This window comes from Peromyscus californicus, unplaced genomic scaffold (assembly GCF_007827085.1).
Source record: "Peromyscus californicus insignis strain IS unplaced genomic scaffold, ASM782708v3 Scaffold_6__1_contigs__length_162567912, whole genome shotgun sequence".
In the NCBI taxonomy this organism is placed as follows: Eukaryota; Metazoa; Chordata; class Mammalia; order Rodentia; family Cricetidae; genus Peromyscus; species Peromyscus californicus.
This window is the reverse complement of record NW_026294584.1, coordinates 159668375-159680896: the sequence shown is the minus strand read 5'-3', so window position 1 is coordinate 159680896 and position 12522 is coordinate 159668375. Positions and strand designations below refer to the sequence as shown.

Sequence of the window (12522 nt, the reverse complement as noted above, 5' to 3'; positions counted from 1 at the left end):
CTGGTGGCTCCCACATTCATTTCTGCAGGATCTAGGATCTGGGGGAACCGGTATCCACACCCACATCGCTGGACCCTTTGCTATGTGATAAGACCCAGTAACTCACAGCTTTCTCCCCAGCCCAGCAGAACTGAGAAGTGAAGCAACTGGGGTAGGGTCACCCAGTGAACCTACAGCTGCAGAGAGTAAGTTGTCAGAGGAAGGGTGGGTAAGGACTCCGTGCTTGCTCCCGGTCCCCTGCTCTGCGATCCCAAAGTGGGTCTTCATCCTTGCCCCATGCACTCTTCCTTGGACCCGCTCCAGATGTGATGTCCCCAGACTTTCCCAAAAGTCGCTTTCGCTCTCCCGGATGCTAGCGATGGTCCCCTCCCCAGGAGAAGGCCAGGCTAGGCAGGAATGCTGGCTTGCAAGAGAGCGAGCTTGCAGGCGAGCTTGGGACTCCTGGGATTCTCAGGCCACCGGGTCTCCGGCTTTACCCGCCCTTGGCGACCAGGGCTCCTGGACCTGCAACTCAGGCGGCCGCAGGCGGGGTCACGAGGAGGAGAGCTTCAGATCGGCCCACGCGGGGTTGGGGCTGGGGTGGGGCTCGGTGGCTCGGGCTCCCCTGTGCTCCCCGCCCCCGCCGGCCAGCTCGCCCTTGCTCCGCCGGCGCGCGTTCCTCGGGCGCCACCTCTTTGCCACTAGCTCATTTCTCAGCAGGTTGGCCCCAGAGCGTGTGAACCTTTTCGGGCTGGGCTCACAGCTCCTCTCCAACCTGCGCCGCCCCAGCTGGGCCGCTCCGCCCCGCCGCCGGAACCCGCCCTCGCGGCCACCTGGCCCTCGCATCCACGACACGCGCGCCTGCAACTTGTTCAAGGGCGTTGTGGAATCAACTTTCCGGAAGCAACCAGCCCACCGGAGGAGGTAGACCGACAGTTATGTATATATACGCGCTCTCCCGCAAGTGGCTGTGCACCCAGAGGCCCCGGTCGCAGGGCAGCTGACTCCCGCGGGACACTCGCATTTGAGGAAGGGGTTTGCCCTGCCCCAAGAACCCCAGACCGCTGCCGCCAAGACTAATTAGACATTGCTATGGGAGCCACGGCAAAGCGCCACGCATCTCCGACGCCTATGTAAAACGCTCAGGGTTTCGCTCTTCTTTCAGAGGAAGCTCTCCGGTTGCTTTTTCCCCTCTCGGGTCCCTTTTTGCCTGTGTGATTTGGGAGCGGCACAGTTGGAGGCGCTGATTCCTACAGAAGTAAGTGCTCAGGGGCTTCAGAGAAACTTTTTTTTCTTTCTTTCTTCTTTTTTTTTCTTTCTTTTTCTTGTTCTTGTTTTCTTTTTCCTTGTAACTTGTGAGATGCTCTCGACATTGGAGTGGCTGTTGAGGAGCCACGGGCTTCGAGAAGAGGGAGCCGGGCAGTGTGAGGAAGAGATGGAGAGCCGGGACTGACCCTCAGGTTCCACTCTTGCAGGTCCCAGGGCCAGTGAGCGGCACGATGCTGCGGAGGCTGGTTCAGCGGTGGAGCGTCCTGGTATTCCTGCTCAGCTACTCCGTGCCCTCCTGCGGGCGCTCCGTGGAGGGGCTCAGCCGCAGACTGTAAGTACCCAGTCCTCCCGGGGCGCAGGGTGGGGAAGGCCAGTGCCAGAGGTGGCCGGGCTGGAGCCATGCTGATGTCCAGGGCTTGGAGCCGTCCCTGGTGCTCCCAGCCTGAGTTATATACAGTCACAGTCACCCCCAGTACCTGCCACTATGGGGCTGAGCCTAGGAAGAGTTGTCTGGAGAGCTAGTGAAACACCTAGACTGGCAGGCAAGAGACAAGTTTGATGTGCCTTTCCTTAAGAGGGAGCCTTTCCCTGAATCTCTCTGTCCGCAAGACCTCTGCCTGCAGGGAACCATCAAGGTTATTTACCGGCCAGGAAGGTTCTGAAACTCAGCAGAAAGCCGAGGATTCCAGAGCGAGCCATTTGTGTGCTTGTGTGTGCGCGCGCGCGTGGACATGTCTAAATGTGGGTGGCAGTTTGTGTGTGGAAAGCAAAAACCTTGTGTTTTATTATGAATGACATAATTTTAAGCATATAAAACAGGACTGTGTTACATAACAAATCATATTATATAATTTAGTAGTAGCAACTTTTCAGTGGCAAACTTCCAACTTTAGTATTGATATCATTCAGGAAGGCGGGTGTGCTTGCCTCTAAAATGGACTTCAGGCGTGGAAACTTTCTTTTTCCTGGAATTATCACTAACAGTTCTTTAATCCAGAGGTGAAATATTTGCATTATGGACTGAAAGCTTGTATTTGAACATTCTCAGTTGGTGATTGTTTTTTAAAGAAGAGTGATTTTGACTTTGAGATAAGCATATAGCCAAGTACACCAGCAAAATATCACTACAGTGTTTGGGAAGTTAAAGGTGTACTTGAGTATTCTTCTGTCTTCATAGTATTTGGGGCATAGCAGTTCATCGCTGTGTCTGTATAACATCATCTTTGGACTTCTCTCTGAGCAGCAGACTTCGTGTTCAGGATGGAGAAACCGTAAGGTTTAAGAACCGAGCAGAGTTTGACTCTGGAGAAGGCGTTAAGGAGGAAGGACTTGCTCGCCTCACAATAGAAATAGCAATATCTACCTAATATTTATGGCGAGTTCTTGGTGCTTCTGGTAAATTCCCGAGGGTGTACAAAAAGGCAACTGTTCTGTGCCTGCTCTTGGTCTATTCTTATTAGTTCGGCAGAAAAATCTTTAAATGAAATTACTTTAGACATGTCTGGATCTTGGCACCGAAATGAAAATCTATTATGAATCTCCTAAGGCGAGTTGTGTAGAACATTGTACTGGAGATAAAGCAGTATTGTGTCCCAAGAGTGAGTGTTCTGCTTGGCTATTTCTGAAAATTGTCTTCAAACTTTTCGCTCATTTTGAGACTTGTGTGAAATTCAATTACCTAACATCCAAATATAAATACAGATGAACTGGACTTTTTTTTAAAAAAAAAAAAAAAAGCACACTTACATACTGTATTTATTTGGCTAAGAATTTCTGTCTTGGAACAGAGCCAACTTTTTCTTTAAAGTTGCTTAATACCTATTTTCTCTTTTGAGAAAGAGCAAATGAGCCATGCTTGAGTCCACAATGACAGAATAAAAATAGCACTAAGCTGTCCTTACAGCTATTTTTAACTCTTTCTTTGTTGCACCTTACAAAACTACCCATCAGAAACAATTTGGCAGCTGGGGACTCTGCTCTAGTTCTTTTCGTAGGTGAAATATAATATTGTAGTTAAACGCTCACACTTAGCTATTGTTATAAAACTACGAGACATTCATATACCTAATGGCTAATAGCTCATCACATCCCAACTGAGGTTTTTCAAGGAAGTTGAAATCATTGGCAAATGAAATTTTTTTGTTAAATCATCACAGCCAAATGGAGTTTAAAAAAAAAAAAAAAACCTCATTTTTTGCATGGCTGCCAAGCAACAGTATATTCTGTGTGCTGAACAAAACATTTACCTACTATTCCCAAGATCAGGTTAGCTCCTTGAAAGAAATTTTAACTTATCATCAAACCATATTAATACCCAATTTTAGGGATACTATTGAAGATGTATTGATTTTTTAAAGCTAGAGAGTTGTACCTTTTTGGAGATAAGAGACTATCATAAGTGTGCCTCTTAAGCTGTTTAAAGGTGAATATTAATGATTAGCTCATGATCAAGTTGGCGACTGGTAAATTAGGGTGAATGGTTGCTGCTATGTGGATGAACACAGTGGCTAGTGGTCCCTCCATGTTTGGTATAGCAAGGGAACCCCCGGAGATGGAGGAGCCTGAGGCATCCTTGGCTGTCTTGCTTGGGCCAGATTGGGTCTACTCCACATAATGAAGGCATAACTTTCTACTGAGTCATAGGGTTGGAAGGAAGCATCGTGAGTCACACTCACTCTAACACCCTCACTCTGTGTCCTCTGTGGACCACAGAACTTCCTCAGACTCCTAGTGCATCCCCCAATCTTCACATCAGTGCACTCAAGCTGCTTCGGGGAGAGAAATTTCCATGACTGCTGTTCCTGTTCCTTGATAGCTCCTTAGACACTTCATTTCCCTCATTGGAAACCCCCTTTCTATCAGAACAGCTATGTTTTGACTAAAGTCCAAGTTATCTCTGTTAAACATTTTGCCCAAATTTTTGTCTTTTTTTTTAAAACGATAATCAAAGAAGATGATAAAGCATAATGTACTTATTTTTCTTAGGTCTGTAATAAGATCCGTGTGAGCCACTGTGCTATATGAAATGTTTACAGACTTCATGAGTAACAGATAATGGTTGATGTCATATTTGCAGCTAACATGTTTCAGAGTTATCTACATTGAAAACCCCTTAATTTATTCCACACAACCAAGATCTATACTATTTGTTCATGTCAATTATCCATGTCATCTTTTATTTTGGAAGTAGATCATTCCATGGATCTTATTTCCCATTGATGATAAAGATATTGCTGTGTTCTTCTACCCCTCTAATTTCCCAGACAGGTATGTGTGACCACAGTAACTGTGTGTAAGATTAGTATCTAAGAAAACTTGTGTTTTCTAGGGTGGGAGGGTGGCTCAGATAAGAGTGTGAGCCTCATGTGCATGAGTCCCTGGGTTCAGTCCCCAGCACCATGTAAACTAGGCATGGTGGTGCACCTTATAATCATAGCACTGCAGAGGTAGGAGCAGGAAGATCAGAGGTCATTCTCAGCTATATAGCAGAAATACACACCAGAAAAAAATTTTAAAGTGTTTTCTACTCTGCTAGCAATATCTTCTCAAAAGAAGATAAGGGCCTTGCACCTCATGGGAGAGGTACCAAATACCTTACTATTTGAGTTTTATAAAACACAAGGATAAACTACTGTTGCATTTCCCATGAGAACCATCCTGGGAAAGCACAGTTCTTGAGTTGTGAAGGTGCTATGACTCACGGTTGCCAGGCTGGCCAAGATGACAGACACCCATGCCAGTCGCAGAGGCAGGGGCAATGGTGACTTGATTCAAACAGATCAACCACTAAAGGTTTGGCTCCAAGTTCAGATAGAATTGAACTGTCCAATAAGCTTGAACAACAGAATGACAACAGCCAGGAATTGGGGAAGAAATAAAAGTCCCTACCATGATTAATTATCAGCAAAAGTTTCTTTTTAATGTAACCTTTTGGTAAAAGATACTTACTAAAGTGCCGTGCTTTGAGAGTGTCATTAGAGCAATTCTGTCCTTTAAAAATGTTATTAGAGGATATAAATACATTATACCCAAACCTCAAATTTGTAGCCTATTAAAAGTTTCCAGATTACTAACTGTTACCAGAGTAAGATATTTTAATCTATTCACATGTGGCACCTTCAGAAAGGAAGAGAGCCTCTGTCATGCCTCATTTAAACCAGGCTCCTGTTAAATTCCTTTCCATGAAGTCATGTCTTTTTTTTTTTTTTAACAAGCTATATGGCTTAAAGTCAGTCCCCATACCAAAATACTACAAGGAAGCTGGCATTCTGACCCCACCCCACCCCACAATAAGCCAAGCTCTGAGAATCCTACCTCCTTATTTTGGTGATGGAAATGACTTTTGGTGGAGTTGGTCTTCAAGGATTATGATACGTTTCCATGTGGTCAGCCCATTGTCATGGGGCTTATATGCTGTGCCCCACACTTCTTGTTACCACTCTGTGGTGCTTGCTTTGGCCTTGCTTGAGCTTGGGAAAGTGTTGGGGGCATTAAAAAGATAGTCTTGACTTTCAAGAATCAGAGTCCTGCTTTGTGATGTTTCTTATGTGAACTGGAAAAAGTCATCTCCTCTCCACATCTCATCTTTCCCATCTTTAAAATGGGCCTAATGAAGCTGTTTATTATTCCTGTTTCTCTGAGGGGTTAGTGAAGTTCTATTAAAAAGGCAGAAAGGCCCCAAACACTCTTATGGGAGTAAAGTAAGAATGATTATGAAGTGGGCCTGCAAAATACACTCAGATACTTCTAAAGAGAAGCCATTTCAGACAGCTGGTCCACTGGTAAAGACTGGGTTTTGGTCCAAAGCTTAATTAAAAGCTTTAGATGGTGGTGCACACCTGTGATCCCAGCACTCAGGAGGCTAAAGAGGGATTTAAGCCCAGCCTGGGATCCATAGAGAGTTCCAAGGCAGCCGAACTACATAGTAAGAACCTGCCTCAAAAGAAAGAAAGGAAGGAAAAGAAAGAAGGAAAAGAAAGAAGGAAAGGAGGAAGGAAGAAGGTGTAAGTTGAAGCAAACCTGATGGCTGGTGTGACAAGAGCAATGTGTGTCATCCTAAAATACAGATGGCCTCAAACTCAAGGCAATCCCCCTGGCTCAGCTTCCCAAGCACTGGAATTATAGGTGTTCCCCCATAATACTGAGCCTCTGAGATTTTTAATTAAAAAGAGAACATTGAAGTGCCAAAGGAATAGGGGGATCCCATTGAGGCAGAGTACAAAAATAGACCTCCTGATACTCCTTTAGGGGAAACTTTATCTATCTTGCCCCTTTTCCTCGACCTTCACATACAGGTTCCTCTTGCATCTCGGCCCCATGGTTCCCTAGACAACCTTCCCATTCAGTCTTCCCTCAGCCTTTCTTGCCTCTTACTCTCACACTTGCTGTGTTCACCTGTTTGTGTTATCATGGTCTTACAGGGTACATGTGCATAAGCTTGGAGGGTGGTCACTTAGAGCAACTTCATTTGTATTTCCTGGGATGGGATCTATCCCAGAAAAGCAGGGAGAGTTCTGGGATAGTGTGATGAGATGCTTGTAGTTAGGGTCCATCTCCTGGTTAGATTTTCTGCAGCAATACCTCAGAACAACTTTTTATTCTATTCTTTATTACATATTTCCGGTGCTGAAAACTGAACCCAGGGCCTTGCACATGCTGGGCAAGGACTTTATGACTGAGCCTCATTTCTATGCCTGAGCATAACAGAATCACGGTGTTTTCAGCAGGCATGGCTGCTGAATTCGATGACCCCTTTACTTTATACAGATGACCCCCATTTATACAGAATGCTCCTGTTCCTACCATGGCGAGACTTGGGGACTGGCTCCTAGGTCTCCCCTTCCAGCCCCCCTCCCTACTCTAGAAACCAACTCCTCCCCCCATATCCCTGCAGGGGACCCGCGGGCAGAGCCCTGCAGCCTCTGCTGACGCTTCCTTCTCTCCTGACAGCAAACGCGCAGTGTCAGAGCATCAGCTCCTGCACGACAAAGGCAAGTCCATCCAAGACCTGCGCCGCCGCTTCTTCCTCCACCACCTGATAGCAGAGATCCACACAGCCGAAATCAGGGCTACCTCGGAGGTGTCCCCCAACTCCAAGCCCGCTCCCAACACCAAAAACCACCCCATGCGATTCGGGTCAGACGACGAGGGCAGATACCTAACTCAGGAAACCAACAAGGTGGAGACCTACAAAGAACAGCCGCTCAAAACGCCGGGGAAGAAGAAGAAGAGCAAACCCGGGAAGCGCAAGGAGCAGGAGAAGAAGAAGCGAAGGACTCGGTCTGCCTGGCCAGGCACAGCTGGGAGCGGCCTGCTCGAGGACCCCCTGCCTCACACCTCCAAAACCTCGCTGGAGCTCAGCTCAAGGTACTAGCGCTGTGCTCAGCAGGGCCCCTGCCTCCCTCTGCCATGTCCAACAGACCCAGAACCTTCTCCAATTCTGTATCTTGATCTGAGGTCGCATAATTTAAAACCAATATAGGCCACACTCCCAGCCCTATTTATTATTACTCCACTAAACAATTTAATTTCTCTGCTTCTCTCCCTCTGACCCAATTAACTTTCCTTCTTTCCTCCATCACTCCTCTTCCTTTACCCTCTACCTTTGGTCCTCTCCCATCCTCTCCTCTCCGGGTCCCCCCTCCCCTCCTCTCCTTCCCCTTCCCTTCTTCTGGTTTTTGCTTGTTTGTTTCATTCCTGAGGCAGGGTCTTCCTCATAGCCCAGGCTGACAGTGAGCTCAAAGCAATCCTCTTGTCCTAGCCTCTCAAACGCTGGGACTATAAGGTTCTCCACCAACAGAATTACAGTAATTCCATTTCTTACCTGAGCTTCTGAACCTAGTAAGCCTCATCATGGCTGGCTGAGAAATAATTCATGCTCTCCATGTCAACATCTTGGAAAACCTTCCTGATAGCTTTTTTCTTATTTTTCTTTCCTTCTCTCTTCAAGGAGGAACTCAGAAGGCCCTGATAGTCTCCACCAACATGGCCAGGCAGTATCTCACATACACCCTTCTGTGCCATTCACACATTATTTAATTAAATGTATTTCATTACATTTCTGACTTATTTTGATGTAAACAAATTATGTTATTTTTTAAACATATTTATTTGATTTTTATTTACATCTAATTCTGGTTTCTACCAGCTTAAGAAAACAGGATGGTTTCTGACATTGTTCAGTCTTAGTTTAGGTTTAAGCTTCCCTGTGTACTTCTATACCAGCAAGTTGGCATGATTTTCTCCTAGTAACACAGCAAGAAATAAGGCACCATCACATCTAGAAGCTGGCTTCCCCTTCACACACAGATGCAGGGACTCGTGGCACTCACAGGTTATAAAGTCAGGTAACTGAGGGTTAGGTCTTGGTCCAACATTAACATCCACCACCTTGAGCAAATGAAGACTCAGTCTAAGACTTGTTTTTGTCTTCTGGGAGGAAGTTCCAAGCTCATGGAGCTGAGTGATTACAGAGCTGCAAGCACCCAGAGACTCAGTTCTGTTTACTTGATATACATGTGTGTATGCTGTGCATTTTATATGGCAAATGGTCAGGTTTCTGTGAGGCAAAAGGGGATAAATATTAATTTCATTTTACAAGACAGAAAACCAAAACACCTCACAATTGGAGACCTTGGGTTAGTTTATGCAATTGGACAATGCATCCCCACCCCAACTAGGCTTGTTTCCCCTTGCCTAGAGCTTGGGCAAGCACTGTGTTGGTGCAGACCTCCCCATGTTCAGTTGCTGAGGGGACCTGCTGGAGTTTTCTTTTGGGTTTTGTGTTTTGTTTTTGTTTCTTTTTTTTTTTTTTTTTGGTTTTTCGAGACAGGGTTTCTCTGTGTAGCTTTGCACCTTTCCTGGAACTCACTTGGTAGCCCAGGCTGGCCTCGAACTCACAGAGATCCGCCTGGCTCTGCCTCCCGAGTGCTGGGATTAAAGACGTGCGCCACCACCGCCCGGCTGTTTCTTTTTTTATTTTTGATTTCTCAGTATAGAACTTCTGTGGGTTTTGGAAGAAAGAGGGAAGCCACACAAGAACACATCATACGAAATTCATGATCTCATTATAGAGTTCAAGGGGGAGTCAAAATCAATGCTCCATCATTTCTCTCTTAAAAAGTCCACTAAGAAACAGTAAATAAAACAGAAGTAACATTGAATACATTACATATTCATTATTCATTGTGCAACAGCATTCAAAAACTCTCAAGCACAGTGAATGGTCTATTCTGCAACTGGCTAATGGGACCTGACTCACTGACATAACGCATGTACTTTAAGACATAAATATCATGTATATATTTATAACTAATGCAAGAACTCTATGGCCACATCCCACTTTCATCAATTATCTCACAGTATACATATGTCTATATTAGAACTAGAAAAACAGAAGCATAAATGACTTTCACAAATATGTTTTTCCTTTAAAGTTTTCACTGGTCTTCAGGTATCTGAAAAATTACTGACAATCAATGCTCATTCATTCTTCTGCCCAGAGCTAAGACTTCACTAAAATGCATCTAGTAAAAACAAGGTTGTGGCCTAAGCAAACCCAGGCACAGGTTGAAAGTAGTCACAACACAACCTACCTACCATGTGTGCTGCTCAGAACATGCAGTGATATTCAAAGATTGAAAGATCTGTAAGTGACCAACTTTTAAGAACATCACTGCCATATGATGACTTAGATGTCTGACAGATCAGCACACATGAGCTTTAGCATATATTATTATATAGTTTATTAAAGAAAATGACCAGGGAAATTTAAGTTTCCCCTCTTACTAACTGTTCAAAGGAAATATATAACTTTAAGTTTTAAGATTACATTAAAAGATTTGATATTTAATACAAGATACCCAGGTGCAGTGGGGACTCATTTATTGAAAATCATGTTTTGACCTGCAAAATACTGAGTTAGAAAAATATGAAAACTTTTCAGTTGTCAAAAAAGCTGAAACTCTAAGTTCTCTCTCTCTCTCTCTCTCTCTCTCTCTCTCTCTCTCTCTCTCTCTCTCTCTCACACACACACACACACACACACACACACACACACACACAGACACACACACACACATCACACACACACACCTACTTTCATGTTGGTCATGTAATCTTTTTTACTTGGCTTTTCCAAATATGTACCTTTAATAAAGAAAAATTCAGAAAGAAAGATCTAAGTAAGACCTAGATAGGGTAAAAATTTAGTCCTTGATATGTTTTCCCCTTTCCTTCCTTTTTGAGAAAAATAATTGTTCAAAATACTATTAATTCCCACTTCTGTTACTCTTTAACTCAATTCAATAAGTGCCATTTAGTAAGACACATTTTTGCCAGTGCAATACACAAATTAGTGAATTTTGAAGTATTAGTTATTTATTTTGCTTTACTGCTGACATCTATCCAGTTCAAATATTCATCTTAAACTCTCTTTTTCTCTGTACTTAGGGGCTGTTTAAATATACCAACCAAAACTACTAGTGAAGAGTCAGCCCCTTAAGACTATATGTTGACAACTTTTCTTTCTTTGAGTTGCAATGTGACACTCCAAAATGGTCAAGAGTTTTTTACTCTCACACCCACACGTCTGCAGCATACAATTCCACCCACACATCCATCTGTTAATGACACAATCAATTCCTACTCTGAAACCATTTCCTTAGAAATGTGTTCATTCACTGAAACAGACTTTACAGAAAGAGAGCACATACACATGACACACTGTCACTGCAACCACACTAATTAGAATATACATGAGCCCCAGCACTAACTCTGAATAAATACACAGACAGAGCAATGGTAACTCAATTTATTCCTAGGCATCTTATCATTTAAAATAGACTTTATGTAGAGTATAGTGGAACATACCTGTAATCCCAGTACTTGGGAGGGTGAGGCAGGAGGATTGCAAGTTTGAGACTGGCCCTGGATATACAGTGAGAAACTCTCTTAAAAAAAAGTTTGTTTCTTTTGAAAAACCCATTCAAACATACCAGAACACGAGAGACAAATATTTATTAGTTTTGTCTTTGAAGAATGAAATCCAATATCAGCCTCATTATGAATGTGTAAAGACAGCTCAAAAGTGACAGATCTTGTCCAATGTCCCACATTCACCTCCATCACTGAGCACAGCCAAATGAGCATCCACACAGAATAAAGGAACTCTGAGTCACTCAAATCTGATATTGCTGGGAAGTAAACTTCTAAGTGAGGAGTGCTGATGTTCAGTGCCCCAGCCTGGCTTCATCTCCAGGTTCTTCACCGAGCTGCTTTCCTGACATGCTGGCTGGCGGGCAGCATGTCATTCTCCTTTTCTGGGTGACTACGGTTAGATACTCAGGACCTCTTTTCTCCCTGTGCTACGCTGACCTTTCAGTTGGATCAAGGACTCTAGCCATAGCTGAGGTTCCTGAGACACATCCCTTCCATGGGGTACGGCTTGAGGTCCCACCATCCCTTCCCTCTGAGTCCCCACACTTCTCATTCACATCTTTATTGCAGGTTGTACCGTCTGTAAGGGAGATTAACCTCTTTTCTTCCCCTTCCTTGTCTTCACAGGACGCATTGAAATTTTCATCGCAGATCTTCCAAGGACACATTACAGGATTTTGTAATAGTAAACATATGGAAAGTATTAGACATATTTATTGCCTGTACATACTGTAAATGCATTGGGATCAAACTGTCTCCCCAGGAAACTGCACATTGGTCATGTGAATATTATTTTCTTTTTTTGCCAAGGCTAATCCAATTATTATTATCACTGTTACCATAATTTATTTTGTCAAATGATGTATTTATTTTGTAAATGTATCTTGGTGCTGCTGACTCTGTCTATTTTTTGTAACATAATGCACTTTAGGTATACATATCGAGTATGTTGATGAATTTAACATGAAAAAGTGTCTCTATTTTGTGGTTGATTTTAATGAATGCTGAAATATAATTATCTAGACTGATTTCCTTCTGTGCATGTAAAAATGGCAATATTTTAAATCTGTAAAGAATGTCTAATAAAATATAATCTAAATACACCATGACTCACAATGTGGATTTTTATCCTTTAAAGTTTCTAATCTGAAGAACGTAGTGAAATTTTTTTAAAGGTCTACTTGAATATAATCCTAAGCTTAATATGTTGATATGGGCGTCTATTCCAACATGCCCACATTAGCTTTTAGTTAAAAACCAGTTAAAGTGTACTTCATCCAATATTTCAGTTCAAGTCAACAGAATGGCTGAACAACCTGGACTTCAAGTTGAAATGAA

General features: G+C 43.5%; 1 protein-coding gene across 1 annotated transcript; it reads left to right on the top strand.

The window, feature by feature from the left end:
- The first annotated feature begins 755 nt into the window (after positions 1-755).
- On the top strand, positions 756-12287 carry Pthlh (parathyroid hormone like hormone). Its single transcript, XM_052721427.1, has 4 exons — positions 756-1237; positions 1455-1579; positions 7198-7614; positions 11812-12287. Exons 2-4 carry the CDS (start codon positions 1479-1481, stop codon positions 11819-11821), a joined length of 528 nt encoding a protein of 175 aa, XP_052577387.1. The 5' UTR covers positions 756-1237; positions 1455-1478; the 3' UTR covers positions 11822-12287.
- Positions 12288-12522: the final 235 nt, after the last annotated feature.